The sequence below is a fragment of the Caloenas nicobarica genome, chromosome 28, assembly GCF_036013445.1.
Source record: "Caloenas nicobarica isolate bCalNic1 chromosome 28, bCalNic1.hap1, whole genome shotgun sequence".
Lineage (NCBI taxonomy): Eukaryota > Metazoa > Chordata > Aves > Columbiformes > Columbidae > Caloenas > Caloenas nicobarica.
Window position 1 is genome coordinate 5,205,787 of NC_088272.1, and position 19,398 is coordinate 5,225,184.

Sequence of the window (19,398 nt, forward strand, 5' to 3'; positions counted from 1 at the left end):
TCATACCATCCCTTCAGCTGCTGCTCTGCCTGTGCACAGCGCCAGCATCACATCTGCTGAACCCGTCAGCCTTAGTCTGACCTGTCCTGTTTTCCAACCTGCAAACAGGAAGATGCCCCCAGGCAGTGCCCTGTGAACAGGCAGGATCTGTAGGGTCAGGGTGAGGGCACAGAGGGTGGGATGGTCTGTGAGTGCTGACAGGGAAGAGACATGGACAGGGAAACAGTTCCCAGGGGCAGAATCTCCAGGCAATAGGGAAATGATCAGAAATGAGAGGAAACTAAACCTGTAATTGTTATGGGAGGGAGAACAGAGAAAACTCCATATGATCCCCGCAGTGCAGATCCCTCCTGTGAGCAGCCCCCTCCCCTCCTCTCCCACCCAGCAAAGCCTCTGCCCTCAGGGCCAGGGGCTCCAAGGCATGAAGCAGCTCCTGTGCAGCCAGAGCTGCAGTTCCCTCTGCAGAGCACAGGGGCTGAGAGCAGCTGCCCGGCAATGCTGGTGTGTGGGAGGTGGCTGCACAGCTGGGGAAGGGTGACGCTGTCTGAGTGCCCGGCTGCCTCTGCCCTGGCCTCTCTCACACCCACCCTCACCGCAGTTTCCTTCTTGCTCCACTGCTCTGGGTCACTGTTGGTGTGATCTGGTTCTTGCTGTCAGACTCTCTGGGGATGGGAGTTTCAGCTGCAGAGTCACAGCCTGATCTTGTGGGTCCTTTCCTGCAGCTGTGTCCATGGGAACACGTGTCCCAGCTTTGCTCTGAGCTGTGGGGCTGTGGGCAATGCAGTGTGTGGGGCTGGGGAATGAGCTGAGTCTCCCTGAATCAAATGCCATCATTAGGACCCTTGGCTGTCTCCTTGAGTTTTTCTTCCAAGCTGTGAGCTTCCCTCCAGGATGCAAACCTGTCCTATAGCACTTCAGCATTATCTGAATTCCCCACGGAGAAGTGCAGAGATGCTATGATGGAGGAAATGCAGTTCGGTTTGTGAAATGAGCCGTGTGTGTCCTGGATAGAAGTGGGGTGCTGAGACCTTAGGAAAGGGTGAGACATGTCGAGGTCTGAGGTGGGTCCCTCTGCTCTCAGCAGTGCCTGGTGGCTTTTCAGGGTAACATGGCAGTGTGATCAGCCTCCATCTCAGAAAGGTGCCAGCCCAGGGCAGCTGGAGCAAGACAGAGGGACAGAGCAGCTGCCCTCACTCTGCACTGACCCACAGGCATCCTCTGGTCTCGCTGGACTCGCTCTGTTCTCCCTGAGTGCAGCAGAAATGCTGAGGGTTTCTGACACCCAACAACACTCCCCAGGGTGGGAGGGGAGAAGGAGCTGTAGAAACACGAAAGCTCTCAAAGTCAGTTTCTCAGCCCTGCGGGTACAGATGCTGACAGTCCCTTCTGCAGCAGCAGTGGTTCCATCTGACAAAGCTGAACCCCAGGACTGGCCCCTGCCCCACCCCATCACACAGGCTCAGGCTGACTCCTCAAGAGCCCCTGGGCAGAGACCCTGCTCTTCATTGCACACTCATCAAGCACCGACGAGGGCTCCAGCCAGGACGTTCTCCTGGAAAAAGAAAAGGGTCTTTTTGTGGGAGGGTCTGTGGGAAATGGCTTTGGTTTTGCTCAGAGGAGTCTCATCTAAACTGTCACTGTCTTTTCCTCCTTGCGCAGGTCCTCATGCCCACAGGCATCGAATGTCCAACAGCAGCTCCATCACCCAGTTCCTCCTCCTGGCGTTCACAGACACACGGGAGCTGCAGCTCTTGCACTTCTGGCTCTTCCTGGGCATCTACCTGGCTGCCCTCCTGGGCAACGGCCTCATCATCACCACCATAGCCTGTGACCAGCACCTCCACACCCCCATGTACTTCTTCCTGCTCAACCTCTCCCTCCTCGACCTGGGCTCCATCTCCATCACTGTCCCCAAATCCATATCCAATTCCCTCTGGGACACCAGGGTCATTTCCTTTGCTGGATGTGCTGCCCAGGTCTTCTGTGTATGTTTCTTGTTTGGTGCAGAGTATTTTCTTCTCACTGTCATGTCCTACGACCGCTACGTTGCCATCTGCAAACCCCTGCACTACGGGACCCTCCTGGGCAGCAGAGCTTGTGTCCACATGGCAGCAGCTGCCTGGGCCACTGGGTTTCTCAATGCTCTGCTGCACACGGCCAATACATTTTCACTGCCACTGTGCAAGGGCAATGCCCTGGACCAGTTCTTCTGTGAAATCCCCCAGATCCTCAAGCTCTCCTGCTCACAGTCCTACTTTAGGGAAGCTGGGCTTCTTGTGGTTAGTGCCTGTTTAGGATTTGGGTGTTTTGTGTTCATCGTGGTGTCCTACGTGCAGATCTTGAGGGCTGTTCTGAGGATCCCCTCTGAGCAGGGACGGCACAAAGCCTTTGCCACGTGCCTCCCTCACCTGACCGTGGTCTCCCTGTTTGTCATCACTGCCGTGTTTGCCTATCTGAAACCCCCCTCCATCTCCTCTCCATCCCTGGACCTGGTGGTGTCTGTTCTTTACGCATTGGTGCCTCCAGCAGTGAACCCCCTCATCTACAGCATGAGGAACCAGGAGCTCAAGGCTGCCCTGTGGAAACTGATGACTGGATTTCTTCTGAAGCTATAAACTGTCTCTGTCTTCTTCTACATACGAGTTATAGTCTAACTCATTGCAGGTTCATCCTGTGTGCAGTATTTTTTGTCTCTAGTTGTGTTTTTCTCTTATGATAATACTGTAATTCCATTTTTAGTTCACTGCCTGCTTTTCTTTTCTCACTGAGTGTCTGTGTCCATGAGGAATCATGCTCCCTGTGTTTAAGCAAAATAAAGGGCTCTCCGGCAAAATGTTTTCTGCTGACATCCGAACTCCAAGACCTTTTTCAAGCTGCAGGGACAGTTCCTGTGTGCATGGGTGGAAGGGGAAAGAGCTCTCGCTTGGCAGCCCTGCCAGGGAGCACCAGCGCTTGGCCTTCCAGAGCTGTTCTCGTTCCACTCCCACACTCTCCTTCTCATCTCTTGTGTTGGTGCAAGGCCTGAGTGCTCTGGCAGCCTGGTCACCGTCCTGCTGTGTGTCAGTCCTGTGAGCGCAGGCAGGGACAGGCCATGGGCACTGCTGTGACAGAGCTGGCCTCACAACAGCCTTTCCAGAAATAAAGGCGATCTCCTATGGGTAGGGCCTGAAGATTTAGCTCTTCTTCCAAACCTTCTCTCAAAAACATGCCCAAAAAAATGGCCACAGATGAAACACCAGTGTCCAGCTGCACAGTGTGTTTGTGCAGGGCTGGGCACACAGCAGTGTCCTCTCACAGCCAGGCCTCCTGCCAGAGACCTGCAGGACCAGCAGAGCAGGGGCTGGGCTGTGCCCCTGTGCACTGGACACCCCGCGGAAGCTGCCCCAGGGCATCGTCATGGACTGGCCCCTCACAACCACCTTTTCCAGCCTCTCACCACAGCTCAGAGTTCTTTGTCCCTCCATGGAATTACACTGAATGAGTATTTCAGCTGTTCATGTTTGCATTGTTCAGATGAGATGTGAGCATGCACATCATGTACGAGAGGTGACATGAACCCGAGTCAGCACAAACACCATCAGCTATTCCTTGGGGTTCCATGAAGGCCTGTGAGACAGACAGTTTATTGAGGTCACATCATGTTGGGACTAATATCCCATAGGAAAGCACCAGAATGCAGCACTGTGATGTGCTTCCTTGTACCAATGTCCGTTCCTAATGATGAGGGACATCAAAGATGAACGCAGAACATGGAGACACACCATGGGGCTGAGGTGCCTCCCATCCTTTGGGATCAGGAACAGGAGCACAGAGAGACACTGTGACTCCTGCTTCTGCGTGTAAAAGGAAAAGTGTCCAACCCTGAATATCAAAATGTGTTTTATGAGTCCACGAGGCCAGCTCAGATGTGGACACCTGACAGAACCTGACATTTCTGTGTGTGACTCCAGGGACAAACCCCAGTGGCCTGGTGAGATTCATCTCAGCTCCCTTGGACAGGCTCATCTCAAGTGTCCCTATTTGCTACATCACCTTTGCCATCTCCATCACATGCTGTTCTACACAGTCCTACACCTGCCCCTCTTTCCCTGTGGGAACTTCTGGATTGTGGTCTCAAAAGTGACAGAGTAACCAGAGAGGTTCAGAGGTCCCTCAGAAAGGCAGACGTCAAACCCATCTTCAAGAATGGCAGGAAGGAGAACTGGGAGAATTACAGGCTGCTCAGCCTACGTCTGTCCCTGGGAGGAGGACGGGTCACATTCTCCTGCACCATCAGTTGTAGGACAAGGAAGGGATTGCTGAACCCAAAGTGGCAGGGGAAAGAAAGGCCTGTTGTGTACATGGAGCTTTGCAAGGCTCCAGACATGGTCTCCTGTGGTGGCCTTAGAGAAGATTGGTGAGATCTGGGATGAAGATGTGGATGTTATGATGGGTGGGAAGGTGGCTGGATGACAAAACCCAAATATCATCAGTGGTACAAAGTCCTGTATTTAGCCAGTTTCTAGCGGCATCCCTCAGTGATGAGTACTTGGGCCAACTCTGTTGAATGTCTTTATTCTCCCCGTGCATCATGTCACGGAGCACATTTTCAGCTCCTTTGTGGATGATGCAAAGCTGGGCCTAGAACAACCTCACCTGGTTGACCCTGCCTTGAGCAGGAGAGTCAGACAAGATGATGTTCAGGGCTCTCTTCAAACCTGAGTTATTCTATGATTCAACGAACCTTTACATTGGAGAGGTGTTTGAAGACAGAATAAGTAGTCCTTACCAGTTAAAAGAATGAATCCTGCCTGCAATTGCTAACCTAAACTATCTAAATCCTCTCAGTTTTGGTCAGTCTGCTCCTCTAACAAAGGTAAAAGTGACTTTTAAAACACCTAATCAGAACCTGCAAAGAACACTGTCCTTGCAGTGCAGACACTCTGGACCCCGCACTATTAGTTGAGTCTTGTTTTAACATCTATCACAAGACTGTTACATAAAGTGTCCTTTAGCTGAACTTTTCTTGTTATACACTCATTATAATAGTAAAATACACATCGCTAGGATGGGAGACCCAGGCTCAGCCCGGGTCCCTTCCTCAATAAGTCTGCGTAGTGGTAAAACGACTCTGTAACCAATATGCCATTGTGTAATCCCTTGGCTCTTTAGGACTGCATGAGGGTCTGAATGTAGGGATAAGATTTTGTATGTAATGGCTATTCCATCTCTGTCCGATGTGCTGGTTTCATTCCAGCATCCAGACTTGCACAACTCTGTAATAAACAATATCTCATCTCTGGGTGTGGGATTGGCTTTGCACTTTGGGTAGCAAATTCGCAATTAGCAACCAGGAAGAAGGAAAAAAAAAATAGAAGAGGCAGGAAAGGACATAGAAAAGGTGTCAACATTTCACAGTCCTGTAAAGAATGCTTCTCCACTCAGATCTTTAGTAGGAAATAGATTTGATCAATTTGATAACACAAGCATACTTTTATCTAGTCAGGTTGTGGCCCATAAGGAGGGTGATGGATGGGTATGGGATTATGAGATCACTTGTGTCTAGGAAACTCATAACTGAGTTCAGAGACTTTGGCTGTGAAGGGGAGAGTGAGGTCAGTTCTGTCTCTGGAGGTGACAGCCCAGTAGTAGGAACAGAGCTGGGAAGGTATCTCTGCCTACGTACCCACAGGCCCTACCCAGGAAGAGGCCTTGGAGACATGTTGTCATGTCCATTCTGCCTGAGAACATGACGGGTCAGCAGCAGGAACATGGTCGTGTCTATCAGAGAGGCTGAAAGGTCAGCAGCACTCATGGGATTTAGAGGATCATGGTGAGGTGACTTCTCTCTGGCCAAGTAAAAGACCACAAGAAGCCTAATGGGTTGGGTTCCCTGCATGAAGAGCAGTTTCTGAGATGGTCAAGCTTTCCTTGATAGAGCAAAAAAGCAGGAGAGAGAAAAAAATAATCATAAAATGCAACTTGAAAGGTGAGGACAGGATACCAGGAGGAAGAAATGTCACTGGAAGGGCAGTGCTGTGGTGCAAGAGGTCACCCAGAGGGAGCTGGATCAGCCCATGGTTTGTGTTCCAAAGAACAGGCAGTGAGGGTGCAGACACATCAGTGAAGGGACAGAAATGCTGGGGTGAGAGCAGGTGGGGAAGCAGATGGGTGTGTGCAGCCTGCAGGGAAAGAGGGGCAGGTGTAGGACCGTGCAGAACAGCCTGTGATGGAGATGGCAAAGGGCACTGGTGAGGCTGGAAGGGACCAACAGAACCCAGGTCTCTGTCCCCTTGGCCATGGCAGTTGTCTCTACCACAGAGGCCCAGGAGAAGACATGTTGTCCTCACGGCACTGGGGCCTCGTTGCCTCCTTGCAGCCCCACGGGGAAGCTGGAAGTTGTTGTACCAGTGTTGTCCTTCCCTCGGCCTTGCACACCCACATCCCACGGTCCCAGGTAGAGCCCTGAGCCGTGTGTGAGGGACAGGATCCCCCTTCCCATTGCCTGGAGGTCATGGCTTCTCCTTTCTGCTTCAGAAAGCAAACCAAGGGGTTTCTCAGCATCAGAGCTGAGGAAAACACTAAAAGGAGACCTCATGGTGGCTACAGCTTCCTCACAAGGGGAGAAGGAGGGGTAGGTACTGAGCTCTTCTCTCTGGTGACCAGTGACAGAACCCAAGGGAATGGCAGGAAGATGTGCCGGGGGAGGCTGAATTGGACATGAGGAAAAGGTTCTTCACCCAGAGGTGCTGGACACTGGAACAGGCTCCCCAGGGAGGTGTCACGGACCCAACCTGACAGTGATCAAGAAGAGACTGGCCAACGTCCTCAGACACATGGTGTGGACTGTGGGGTGTCCTGTGGAAGGACAGCAGTTGGACTCAATGATCCTTGTGGGTCCTTCCAACTCAGGACATTCTATCATTCTATGGAATACTAGGTCAGAAGCCCATGTTTTCATTGTACAGATGAGTTGCAAACATACACATCATGTGCATGTCCACTGTGTGCATGTGGTGAGATGAACCCAAGGGAGCGCAAATGCTTTCAGATATTCATTAGGGATCCATAAAGGTCAGTGGGAGAGAGATGGTGTTCAGGGGTCTCTTCCAACCTGCGTTATTCTAGGATTCCATGAATCTTTTCCTTGGAGATCTCTTTCAAGACAGAATAGACAGAGGAAGAAGAAAAAAAAGAGACAGAAGCAGAGACATAAAATGCCCCAGTGTAAATACAGCAGCTCCTCTGAGGAACGTTTCTCCACTCAAACCCTTGATAGGAAATCTATTAGATACATTTGATGAAACCAGCTTAGTTTTACCTGCTCACACACTGGAGCGCAAGGAGGGCGATGGCTGGGTACGATGCCATGTGCTCAGCTGTGTCTCAGGAACTCCTAATCCAGTAGGAAGCCAATGGCTGTGGAGGGGACTGTGAGTCACTTGTGCCCCTGCAGGGGACAGGCCAACAGCAGGAACAGGGCTGGGAAAGGGACTGGGAGGTCTCACATATGAGACGAGCAATCGGGCCCAATCAGCATGGCTTTATGAAAGGCAGGTCCTGCCTGACCAACCTGATCTCCTCCTGTGACAAGGTGACCGGCTTAGCAGATGAGGGAAAGTCTGTCGTGGGGGAGTGAATCCGCCACACAGGCTGTGGATGTTGTGCACTTAGACTTCAGTAAAGCCTTTGACACCGTATCCCACAGCATCTCCTGGAGCAGCTGCAGCTCATGGCCTGGATGGTGTATCTGCGATGGATAAAGAACTGGCTGGAGGGCGGGGCCCAAAGAGTTGTGGTGAACGGAGCCAAACCCAGTTGGTGGCCGGTCACTAGTGGTGTCCCCAGGGCTCAGTATTGGGGCCAGTTCTGTTTAATCTCTTTGTCAATGATCTGGATGAGGGGATCGAGTGCACCCTCAGTAAGTTTGCAGATGACACGAAATTGGGTGGGAGTGTTGATCTGCTGCAGGGTGGGAAGGCCACACAGAGGGATCTTGCCTGACTGAGGTCAATTGTATGAGGTTCAACAAGGCCAAGCGCCGGGTCCTGCACTTGGGTCATAACAATCCCCTGCAACAATACAGGCTTGGGGAAGAGTGGCTGGAAAGCTGCCTGGCAGAAAAAGACCTGGAGGTGTTGATTGGCAGGTGCTGAACATGAGCCAGCGTGTGCCCAGGTGGCCAAAAGGCCAATGGCCTCCTGGTGTGCATCAAGAATAGTGTAGTGGGCAGAACCGGGGCAGCGATCATCCCCTTGTACTTGGTGCTGGTGAGGACACAACTCGAATCCTCAGTTCGGTTTTGGGTTCCTCACTGTAGGAAAGACCTTGAGGTGCTGGAGTGAGTGCAGAGGAGGGGACAAGGCTGTTGAGGGTCTGGAGCACAAGTCTTCTGAGGAGTAGCTGAGGGACCCGGGGGTGTTTAGCCTGGAGAAAAGGAGACTGAAGGGAGACCTTTTTGCTCTCTGCAACTACCTGAAAGGAGGTTGCAGCATGGAGGGTGTTGGTCTTCTCCTGAGTAGCAAGTGATAGGATGAGAGGAAATGGCCTCAGCTTGTGCCAGAGAAGGTTCAGAATTGATATTGGGAAACATTTCTTCATGGAAAAGGTTGTGAAGCAGTGGAACAGGCTGTCCGGGGAACTGGTTGAGTCACCATTGCTGGAGGTGTCTAAAAGATGTATAGATGCGGTTCTTAGGGTTTAGTGCAAGAGTTGGGTTATGGTTGGACTCGATGATCTCAATGGACTCTTCCACCGGAAATGATTCTATGATTCTATGATCCTTTCTGGAATATTAATAGCTGATAGTTCAGCTCATGACTTGTTTCTGGGATGTGTGCTTTTAAGCTCACAACTTCCAGTGTCTCTGACAGGGCAGCGGAAGGCACCTAACTGGAACCCTAACTGTGAGATTCCCTCTGCTGAAGGACCTTTTTGGGTTTTGATTTCGCCACCTGGAAGCCCCTGGGAGCCCTTGCGAGAGTGGCGGACGTGGCGTGGGCGTTACCACAGTGATGGCGATCACACTCCCACCCCTCACCTTGAAAAAGCCTCAGGGACAGCAGTTCCTGTGTGAGGAAAGGCTGAGGGAGCTGGGGCTCTTGAGCTTGGAGAAGAGGAGACTGAGGGGTGACCTCATTCATGGGGATCAATATGTGAAGGGTGAGTGTCATGAAGATGGAGCCAGGCTCTTCTGGGTGACAACCAGTGATAGGACAAGGGGCAATGGGTGCAAACTGGAACACAGGAGGTTCCACTTAAATATGAGAAGAAACTTCTTCTCAGTGATGGTAACAGAGCCTGGACCAGGCCGCCCAGGGAGGTTGTGGAGTCTCCTTCTCTGCAGACATTCCAACCCACCTGGACACTTTCCTGTGTAACCTCATCTGGGTGCTCCTGCTCTGGCGGGAGGATTGGACTGGATGAACTTTCAAGGTCCCATCTGTCACAGTCCATCCGGTGATATGCTCGTGATGGTTCATTTACCCTGATCTCGAAGCGCAAAATTAAGGCAACCAAAATGCCAAGCGGTTATAATTCAATCAAACAGTGTTACTTTATTATTTTGATTGTAAAGCGGCACACGATAGAGAGAGTGGAGAAAAAGGAAAGGAAAGAAAGGGGGAAAAAAAAGGGTTGGCTACCACTACGAGATGCAAAGGCGTCCCTATGGTCTCGGGTGTCGTGAGAAGAGTCCTGCCGGTTCTCCGTTGTGATCCGTGATCCTTTGGTGGGGAGAGCTCAGCGATGTCCCGTCGGGAATCGTCTTTCATGCTTCTTCACCCCGCTTCGCTCCCATGGATTGAGGCCAATCTCTGCCTTTGTTTCGCAATCCAGGCTGAACTGCGCAGGCCTGAAGAGTCCCCGCTTCGCTTGCCAGAACCCGCCTGTGCCTGCATCGCCTCGGTTCAGGGGTCTCTTACTGGTCCGCTGGGTGACCTCAAGACCTTTGTCAAGCCTCTGCCCATGCTCTTCTTTGTTGGCCTTAGTAGCAGGGAGGAGGTGGGGGCAAGTTTGGCTGAGGCAGCAGGTGAAAATCCATCTTCTGCACAGCAGCTGTAGTCCCCAGGTGGGAGAGACCTGTAGAACACAATTCCTTTTAGGAGGTGGGGGCAAGTCTGGCTGCGGCAGCAGGTGGAATCCGTACAGCAGCCATTGTTACCTGTAGCCCCCAGGTTGGAGAGACCTGTACAAGACAATTTTTTTCGTCAGGCCTCTCTCCAAGTCATTGTCCAATTCTTTCTATCAGGGCATCTGTTCTCCAAGTTCCTGATGGCGATGTTCAGGCAATTACTGTTCTTCGGACCGACTCTTATACCTTCCAATCCCTGATTTCTGTGATTCTGTGAGATGGAGGGGCCAGGAGAGGGAGATGTGAGGAGATGGATGGATTAGGAAATAGACACACCAAGAGAGGGATGGTCGGGTGGGTGGTGTGTGGAGAGCTCGGGATGGACAGATGGACAGAGACACGAGGTGATGGAGACACCAGGAGATGGAGATGGAGGGATCAGGAGGTGGGTGAGAAGATGGGGATGGACAGATGGACAGATGAGGGTGGAGACACCAGGAGATGGAGAATGAGGGTCAGGTGGGTGGTGGGATGAGGAGATGGAGGGATGTCCATGTGGAGGGACGGACGGATGGACAGATGGATGATGGACAAGTAGACTCCGGACAACTAGATGCCCCCTGCTGGGCCCTCCGCTCACTCACACGTCTTGTTGGGTGACACCAACTTCCTGGTGGCCCCAAAATGGATCCAGATGAACTTCCCTGGGAGAGCAGCAGTGGCCACTGCCCCTGGCAGGCCCCACCCACAGACCCCACCAACAGGCCCCACCCCCTCCACTCACCAATCAGGAGGAGTTCGCGGGAGATTTTAGGGTCTTGTGTTTTCCATCCTCCAGATGAGGTTGAATGAAGTTGGGAAGATGTTTGGGGGTCTCAGTTGGGGTTCAACATCCTCCAGGTGGGACAAAGTTGGGGAGATCTTGGAGTCTTGGAGTTCAATGTTGTCAGCGTGAGGTGGGACAACATTGAGGGAGATGGTTCATGTCTTGGGTTCTCCATCCTTCTAGGGGAAGAGGGATGAATTTGGGGAGATGTTTGCGGGTCTTGGTTGGGGTTCAACATCCTCTGGGTGGGACAACACTGGGGGAGATGTTGGGGGTCTTGGAGATCTCCACCGGCTAGATGAGGAGAGATGAAGTTGGGGGAGATGGTTGGGTCTTGGGTACTCCATCCCCCAGGTGGGACAACACTGCGGGAGATGTTTTGGAGTCCTGGGTTCTCCACATTCCAGATGAGGTAGGACAAAGTTGGCAAAGATGTTTGGAGTCTTGGTTGGGGTTCAACATCCTCCAGGTGAAGAAGGCATGAAGTTGGGGAGGTGTTTGGGGTCTTGGGGTTCAATATCCTCCAGGTGGGACAAAATTGAGTGAGATGCTGGGGTTCAACATCCTCTGGATGACGTGGGACAACACCGCGGGAGACGTTTGGTGTCTTGGGGTTCTCCACCCTCTAGATGAGGTGGGACAATGTTGGAGAGATGTTTGGGGTCTTGGTTGGGGTTCAACATCCTCCATATGAGGTGGGGTGAATTTGGGGAGATGGTTGGGGTCTTGGGATTCTCCACCGGCTAGATGAGGTAGGACAAAGTTGGAGAGGTGTTTGGGGTCTTGGGTTCACTATTCCCCAGATGGGACAACATTGGAGGAGATGTTTGGTCTCAGCTGGAGTTCAACCTCCTCCATGTGAGGTGGGGTGAAGTTGGGGGAGATGTTTGGTCTTGGGTTCCAACATCCTCTAGATGAGGTGCGGTGAAGTTAGGGAGATGGTTGGGGTTGAACATCCCCAGGTGAGGAGGGGGTAAGTTTGGGGAGAAGTTTTGAGGTCTTGGAGTTCAATACTCTCCACGTAAGGTGGGATGAAGTTAGGGGAGATGTTGAGGTTCTGGTTGGCCCAAGGGGTCCAGACATGGGACATCGGGGCCTGGGTGGCACAATGGAGCTGGAGATGGGACATCATAAGACTTGGTGTCCCCAAAGTGTCCACGAATAGGACATCCTGAGTCTTGATGGCTTCACAGGGTCCAGGGATGTGACATCTTGGCCTGGGTGGCCCGAAGTGTCTGAGGATGGGACATTCTAGGTCTTGTTGGCCTAAGGGGTCCAGGGATGGGACATCCTGCTCTGCGTAGCCCAGAGGATACAGGGATGGGAAATTTTGGCTCTTGATGGCCCAAGGGGGCTGGAGATGGGACAATTTGAGTCCAGGGATGAGATATCCTGGGTCTGGGTGGCCCAGGTGGTCCAGGGTGGGACATCTTGGTCTTGGTGTCCCAAGATGGTTGGACATGGGACATCCTGATCTCGGTAGCCGAAAGGGTCCAGAGACCGGATATCCTGGGTCTTGGTGTCCTCACAGTGTCCAGGGATGGGACATCTAGGCCTGGGTGTCCCAAAGTGTCCAGGGATGGGACATCCTGGCCTGGGTGGTCCATGGGTTGGGGCATTTAACATCTTGATGGCTCAAGATGGCTGCAAATGGGACATCTTGAGTCCAGAGAAGGGATGTCCTTGGTCTTATTGTCCCCAAAGTGTCCAAGGATGGGACATCTTGGGTCTTGGTGGTCTAAGGGGTCCCAGGATAGAACATTTTCTGTATTGGTGGACCAAAGTGTCCAGATATGGGACATTTTATGTCCTGGTGGCCTAAGGGTTCCAGGGATGGCACATCTTGCGCTGAGTTGCCCAAGATATCCAGGGATGGGAAATTTTGGCTCTTGACGGCCCAAGGGCGCTGGAGATGGGACATTTTGGGTCCAGAGATGGCACAACCTTGGTCTTGGTGGAGCAAGGGGGCTGGAGATTGGACATTCTGCATCTTGGTGGCCCAAAGTGTCCAGCGATGGGAAATCTTCGGTGCAAGATTTGGACATCTTGGCCCGGGAGCTCCAGGGGTCCAAGGGTTGGGACATCCTGGGTCTTGGTGGCCCCAAGAGTCCAGGGATGGGACATTTGGGGTCCAGAGATGGGACATCTTCACTCCAGGAAAGGGACATGTTGGTCTCGGTGACCCAAGGGGTCCAGTGATGCGATATCTTGGTCTTGGTGGACCAAGATGACTGGAGGTGGTACATCCTCGTCTTGGTGGCCCAAAGTGTGCAGGGATGGGACTTCTTGTGTTCAGGAATGGGACATCTTGGCCTGGGTGGTCCAATGGTCCCAAGGGTTGGGACACTGTAGGTCTTGGTGGCCCAAGATGCCTGGAGATGGGACATTTTGGGTCTTGGTGGCTTAAAAGTTCCAGAGATGGGACATCCTGGGTCTTGGTGGCCCGAAGTGTCCAGGGATGGAACATTTTGGGTCCAGAGATGGGACGTCTTGGATCTAGGGATGGGACATCTTGGTCTCAGTGGCCCAAAGTTTCCAGAGATGGGGCATCGGAGCTCCGAGATGGGTCATTTTGATTCACAGTGGCCCAAGGAGTCCAAAGATGGGACATCTTGGTCTTGGTTGCCCAAGATGGCTGGACATGGGACATCTTAGGACTTGGTGTCCCCAAAGGGTCTAGGGATGAGACATCCAGGGTCTTGGTGTCCTCACAGTGTCCAGGGATGGGACACCTTGGCCTGGGTGCTCCAAGGGGTCCAGATATGGGACATTTAAGGTCTTGGTGGCCCAAGATGGCTGCGGATGAGACATCTTGGGTCCTGAGATGGGACAACCTGGGTCTTGGTGGCCCCAAACTGTCCAGGGATGGGACATCTTGGCCTGGGTGTTCCAAAGAGTCCAGATATGGGACATTTTAGGTCTTGGTGGCCCAAGGTGTTCAGGGATGGGACATCTTGGCCTGGGTGTTCCAGGGATGGGACATTTTGGGTCTGATTGGCCCAAAGTGTCCAGGGATGTGACATCTGTAGTCTGGGATGGGACATCTTGGGTTTTGGTGGCTCAGTGGGTCCAGGAAAGGAACATTTTAGGTCTTTTGGTGGCCTAAGGGGTCCAAAGTTGGGACATCTTGGCCTGGCTGGCTCAAGGGGGCTGGAGATGGGACATCTTAGGACTTGGTGTCCCCAAAGGGTGCAGGGATGGGACATCCCGGGTCTTCGTGGCCTCACAGTGTCCAGGGATGTGACATCTTGGCCTGAGTGGTCCAAGGGGTGCAAGGGTTGGGACATTTTAGGTCTTGGTGGCCCAAGATGGCTGCAAATGGGACATTTTTAGTCCAGGGATGAGATATCCTGGGTCTTGGTGGCCCAAAGTGTCCAGGGATGAGACATTTTAGGTCTTGGTAGCCCTAGGGGCCCAAGCATAGGATATTTTAGGTCTTGGTCACCAAATGTGTCCAGGCATGGGGCATCCTCTGTCTTGGTGACCTCATAGTTTTCAGGGATGAGACAACTTAGTCTTGGTCACCTAAAGGATCCAAGGATGGGGCATTTTGGCACCTGATGGCCTCACAGAGTCCAGGCATGGGACATCTTGTTGGCCTAAGGGGTCCAGGGATTCGACATCAGGGGTCTGGTTGGCCCAAAGTGTCCAGGGATGGGACATCTTGGGTCCAGAGATGGGACATCTTGGTCTCGGTGGCCCAAGGGGTCCAGTGATGCGACATCTTCATCTTGGTGGCCCAAAGTGTCCAGGGATGGGACATTTTAGTTCTTCGTGGCCTAAGGGATCCAAAGATGGGACATCTTGGGTCTTGGTGGCCCAAAGTTTCCAGGGATGGGACATCTTGGCCTGGGTAGCCCAAGGGGGCTGAAGATGGGACATCTTGGGTCCCAGGATGGGACATCCTGCATCTTGGTGGCCCAAAGTCTCCAGGCATGAGACATCTTTGATCCAGGGATGCGATATTTTAGGTCTTGGTGGCCCAAAGTGTCCAGGAATGGGACATATTGATCTTGGTGGCCCAAGGTGGCTGGAGATGGGACGTCTTAGGACTTGGTGTCCCCAGAGTTTCCAAGGATGGGTCATCCTGGGTCTTGGTGGCTTCATGGGGTCCAGAGATGGGATATCTGGGCCTGGGTGGCCTAAAGTGTCTAGAGACGGGACATCTTGGAACCAGGGATGGGACATTTTAGGTCTTGGTCCCAGAGTCTCCATGGATGGGATATCCGGTGTCTGGCATGGGACATTCTGGCTCTCGGTGGCCCAAGCAGTCCAGGGATGTGACATTTTAGGTCTTGGTGACCTAATGGGTCCAGGGACAGGAAATTTTACCCTGAGTGGCCCAAGGTGTGCAGGGATGGGAGATTTTGGCTCTTATTGGCCTCACAGTTTCAGGGATGGGACATAGCGGCAGCGAGAGCGGCTCTGGTAGCGGCGCCAGCTACGGCAGCATGTCCGGCTGCGGCCACATCTTTTCTTTCACCAGGACGAGGTCACGGTGGAGTAGCCACCTCTCTGTCCTGCCAGAGGATGCAGCTCTGCACCCCCTGTCCCGCTTTTAAAGGGTGCCTGGGCAGGGCCCTTTGTGACATCACTAGTGACATCACAATGCCCCACTGTGGCAGTTGCACATCCCCCTGAGATCCAGAGCATTCAATGGGGCAGTCGATGGCTCCTTCGCACATTTTGTGCCCCACTGTGCCTGTCCCCACGTACACACCAGGGTGGTACCAAGGTGCTGACAGTCACATCCTCCCCTGCCCCGGGCAGGGTGACTTCACCTACACCAGCTGGGGGGCAGGAGGGGTCGGACCCTCAGTCAGTTGACAGGGTCCTCAGCAAAGGAGGTGCCCAGAGAAGCTGAGAAGCTCCTGGACTATGTTGTAATATCCACAGCCTGTCACGTCCTGCCCTCAGGTATGAGTGCGGAATGGAGGGAATGGAGGTTCTAGTTTTCCTGTTTCTGGGAGAGACTTTCATGCTCGGTGGAGGAGGGAGCTGAAGGTGTAACGGGTAGGACTTCTTTCATGCTCTGTGAATGTTCTTTTGGATTACGCCACCTTGATACCAGTTTACTCAGTTTATCAAGGGGTAAGCCCTTTATTATATCTCTGGGAACTCCCTTTTTAATTCCTAAAAACCACCATTGTTGTCAGATCTTAGGTTTTTCTCCCTTTCCTCTTTTAATATGCGGATGCTGCTTTCTCGCAGCACTGGTAGCAGCAGCAGTACCAGTAGAAAGGGGCAGATTCTTTCCTTCAATATGATGGATTGCTCTTGACCTTTCATCTAGGATTTTTACAGGGCCATATTTCCTATTATATAATGTATCAATTCTTGTGCTACTTCCCCCCACCTCCACACCTTTTTAGTATTTGGTTGGTTGGGGGAAGTCGGGGCAGGGGTAAAGAGTGAATCAATGGTAGTGTCAGGTCCACCTCTCTGGCTCCCACTTCTGGTACCCTGGCTTCTCATCAAACCTTCCAACCTACTGGGCTCATCAATGCGATTGTCCTTTGAAGGTTTAAGTGATTCCTGAAGTCCCCTTATCAAGGGAGTCATCATGTCAGGACTCATGGGCAGCATCATTGAGGATTCACATTCGGGAATCAATTTTCTTTCATGTATCATTTGCAAGCAGGCTGCTTTGTGTGCACTTTCTAGCAATTGATCAGGTGTGCCAGTGATTGCCAGGGGCTCTCCTCTATCTAAAGGGTTTAGCCCTCCAGCCCAATAAGCAGCTCGCTGGGTTAGGGACCATGGGGCACGTCTGTCACCAGTTGTTAAGAACACTCCATGCCCCTACTAACCATTAGCTTCCTGTTCACTTAACTGAATTTGGTCTCCCCCAGTTAGGGATACGTGCCACACGTGCTCCGTTTCAGATTCTTTAGGGAGGCGCCCATACTCTCTCTTTAGCTTGGCCAGCTTGGTGGCAGTGTAAGGTGTTTGCTTAGTTGTAATGTGAGGGTCAGTATCCTCTTCATTTGCATGAAAATATTCTGTTTTCACTAAGGGTCTCACGTGTGGGTATTCCTCATCACTTTGCTAAAAGTGTGTAGAACGAGTCTCGATCTTTCCCTAACCAAAAATCTTGATTATCAGCCTTTTCAGTCATTCTTTTTATGAAGGGGCCAAACCCACGTTGGGAAGGCACAACTTAGTTATACAAAAGCACAGCAACTGCTGTGTCACCCTTCTCTTTCCCGAGTGGTTGGAGGGGACAAAAATCTGCTACGGGCAGGCTCAACTTAGTTACGCAAACACACAGGATTGCCCCTTCACTCTCCCTAGTGGACAATTCTCATCAACATGAGAACAACACCCATTTTTGCACTTTGAGATCCCAGAGACAGAGCCCTCAACTCAAGTTTGGAGCGCTCAACACCAAGGCATGTGTGGCGTGCGGGAAATCTGAATCACCCCCCTTGTTTTCTGGACATCTCTCACCTTATTAGTTAGGGCCAGGTGTGGCTGGAGCGAAACTTTCTTCCCCTATTACAGACCACACAGCACCTGCACTCCTCTGTATTCTCAGAATCCTGTCCATGACACCAGTTTAATGTCACGGTCCATTCAATGATGGACTCGTGATGGTTCATTTACCTTGATCTCAAAGCACAAAATTAAGGCGACCAAAATGCCAAGGGGTTACAATTCAGTCAAACAGTGTTAACTTTATTATTTTGCCCGTAAAGCGGCACGCGATAGAGAAAGTGGAGAAAAGGGAAAGAGAAAAAAAAGGGGGAAAGAGGATTAGCTACCACCGCGACTCCACAGGCGTCCCTATGGTCTCAGGTCCCAAAAGCAGCATCCTGCCAGTCCTCCGTCATGATCCATGATCCTTTGGTGGGGACATCTCAATGATGTCCAGTTGGGAATCGTCTTTTACGCTTCTTCACCCCTCCTCTCTCCCGTTGATTGAGGCCAATCACCGCCTTTGTTTCGCAATCCAGGCTGAACTGCGCAGGCCCGAAGAGTCCCCTCTTCGCTTGCCAGAACCCGTCTGCGCCTGCGTCGCCTCGGTTCAGGGGTCTCTTACTGGTCCGCTGGGTGACCTCTAGACCTTCGTCAAGCCTCTGCACATGCTCTGCTTCGCTGGCCTTAGTAGCAGAGAGGAGGTGGGGGCAAGTTTGGCTGAGGCAGCAGGTGAAATCATCTTCTGGACAGCAGCTATTGCTACCTGTAGCCCCAGGTCAGAGAGACCTGTACAACACAATTCTTTTCCTAAGGCCTCTCTCCAAGTCCTTCTACAGTTCTTTCTATCAGGGCATCTGTTCTCCAAGTCCCTGATGGCGATGTTCAGGCAAATACTGTTCTTCGAACCAACTCTTATAGGAGGTCATGGAGAACACGCAGCCAGGCTCTTCACCATGGTGCGTGGTAGAAGAACAAAAGAGAATGGGTGGAAGGTGAGAGAGGTTCAGCCCGGACATAAGGAAAAGCTTTTTCCCCAGGAGCTCAGCCAAGTGCTGTCTCAGGTCACCCAGAGAGGCTGCACAGGCTCTGTCCTTGCAGGTTTTCAATCTCTGATTGCATCAAGGCTTGAACACCTTGGTCTGACCCAGTTTGTGACAGGTTGGACTGCAGACTCCTGAGGTCCCTTCAACCTCAGTTCTCTTACAATCCCATTGTGATGTTGGGCTCTGTTTCTAACTGGTCAGAGCAGATGATTATGGGCCATGAATCCAGCTGTGCTGGAGGTGACCATCTAAACCATCATCTCAACCAGTGAACCAGCCAACAGCTCAGTGTGACTCGCTCTGGGCAAAGTGTGAGGAGTCCAGGGCAGGGAAGGTTTAGAGGGCATGGGGTGCTATGCAAGACACAAAATGATCTTGGCTTAATGCCTGCAGGCCCATCAGATGTCAGTTAATGTCAATGAAAATTAAAATAAGAAGAACTGAAGACAAAGATCCAAAGCAAAGGAAGGTGTCAACATACTTGTCTTTATTTTTCTTTTTTTCTTTGGGAGGGTTTCTTTTCTTTGAAAAGCAAAGAGTTTTCCAGAACTGGGAATGGATTTAGGACACAAATGTCTTCAGCTCCAGGGATACAAACACCTGGTGCCAGTGTAGATGCCCCGGGAACCCCTGCCCAGGCTCCCCCTGCATCGCAAGGTGCTCTGGTCTCCCCCAGGTCCTCTGTGATAGAGGCCAATCCCAGGCCAGTACCTCAGGTGCACTGGGGCCCCTCAAATGGCCCTGGCTGTTTATGGTGAGACAACTGATGACTGATGTCTGCCTGGAAAGGTGCACTTTGTTGTTGTTGTTGTTCTGTGGTTTGGTTTGTGGGGTTTTTTTGTTGTTTTTTGTTTGTTTGGTTTGTTTGTTTGTTTCTGGTTTTGTTTGTTTGTTTCTTTTTTAACATATTAACACAAAAATCCAAAACAAACAAAAAAAACCCCACCAGAAACACAAAAAAATGCTGCACAACAGCAGGTGGGAGAGAGGAGGGAGGAAATGTGAGAGAAAAATTGCTGCAGACACCAAGGTCATATCCCATAGGACCCAAGCAGGTC

The 19,398-nt window shown here is 51.9% G+C and overlaps 1 protein-coding gene across 1 annotated transcript; it reads left to right on the plus strand.

Moving 5' to 3' along the window:
• The first annotated feature begins 1,682 nt into the window (after nucleotides 1-1,682).
• Nucleotides 1,683-15,384, plus strand: LOC135999423 (olfactory receptor 14J1-like). The gene is made up of 2 exons (XM_065652979.1): nucleotides 1,683-2,573; nucleotides 15,364-15,384. The coding sequence occupies exons 1-2, from the start codon at nucleotides 1,683-1,685 to the stop codon at nucleotides 15,382-15,384; spliced, it is 912 nt and encodes a 303-aa protein (XP_065509051.1).
• Nucleotides 15,385-19,398: the final 4,014 nt, after the last annotated feature.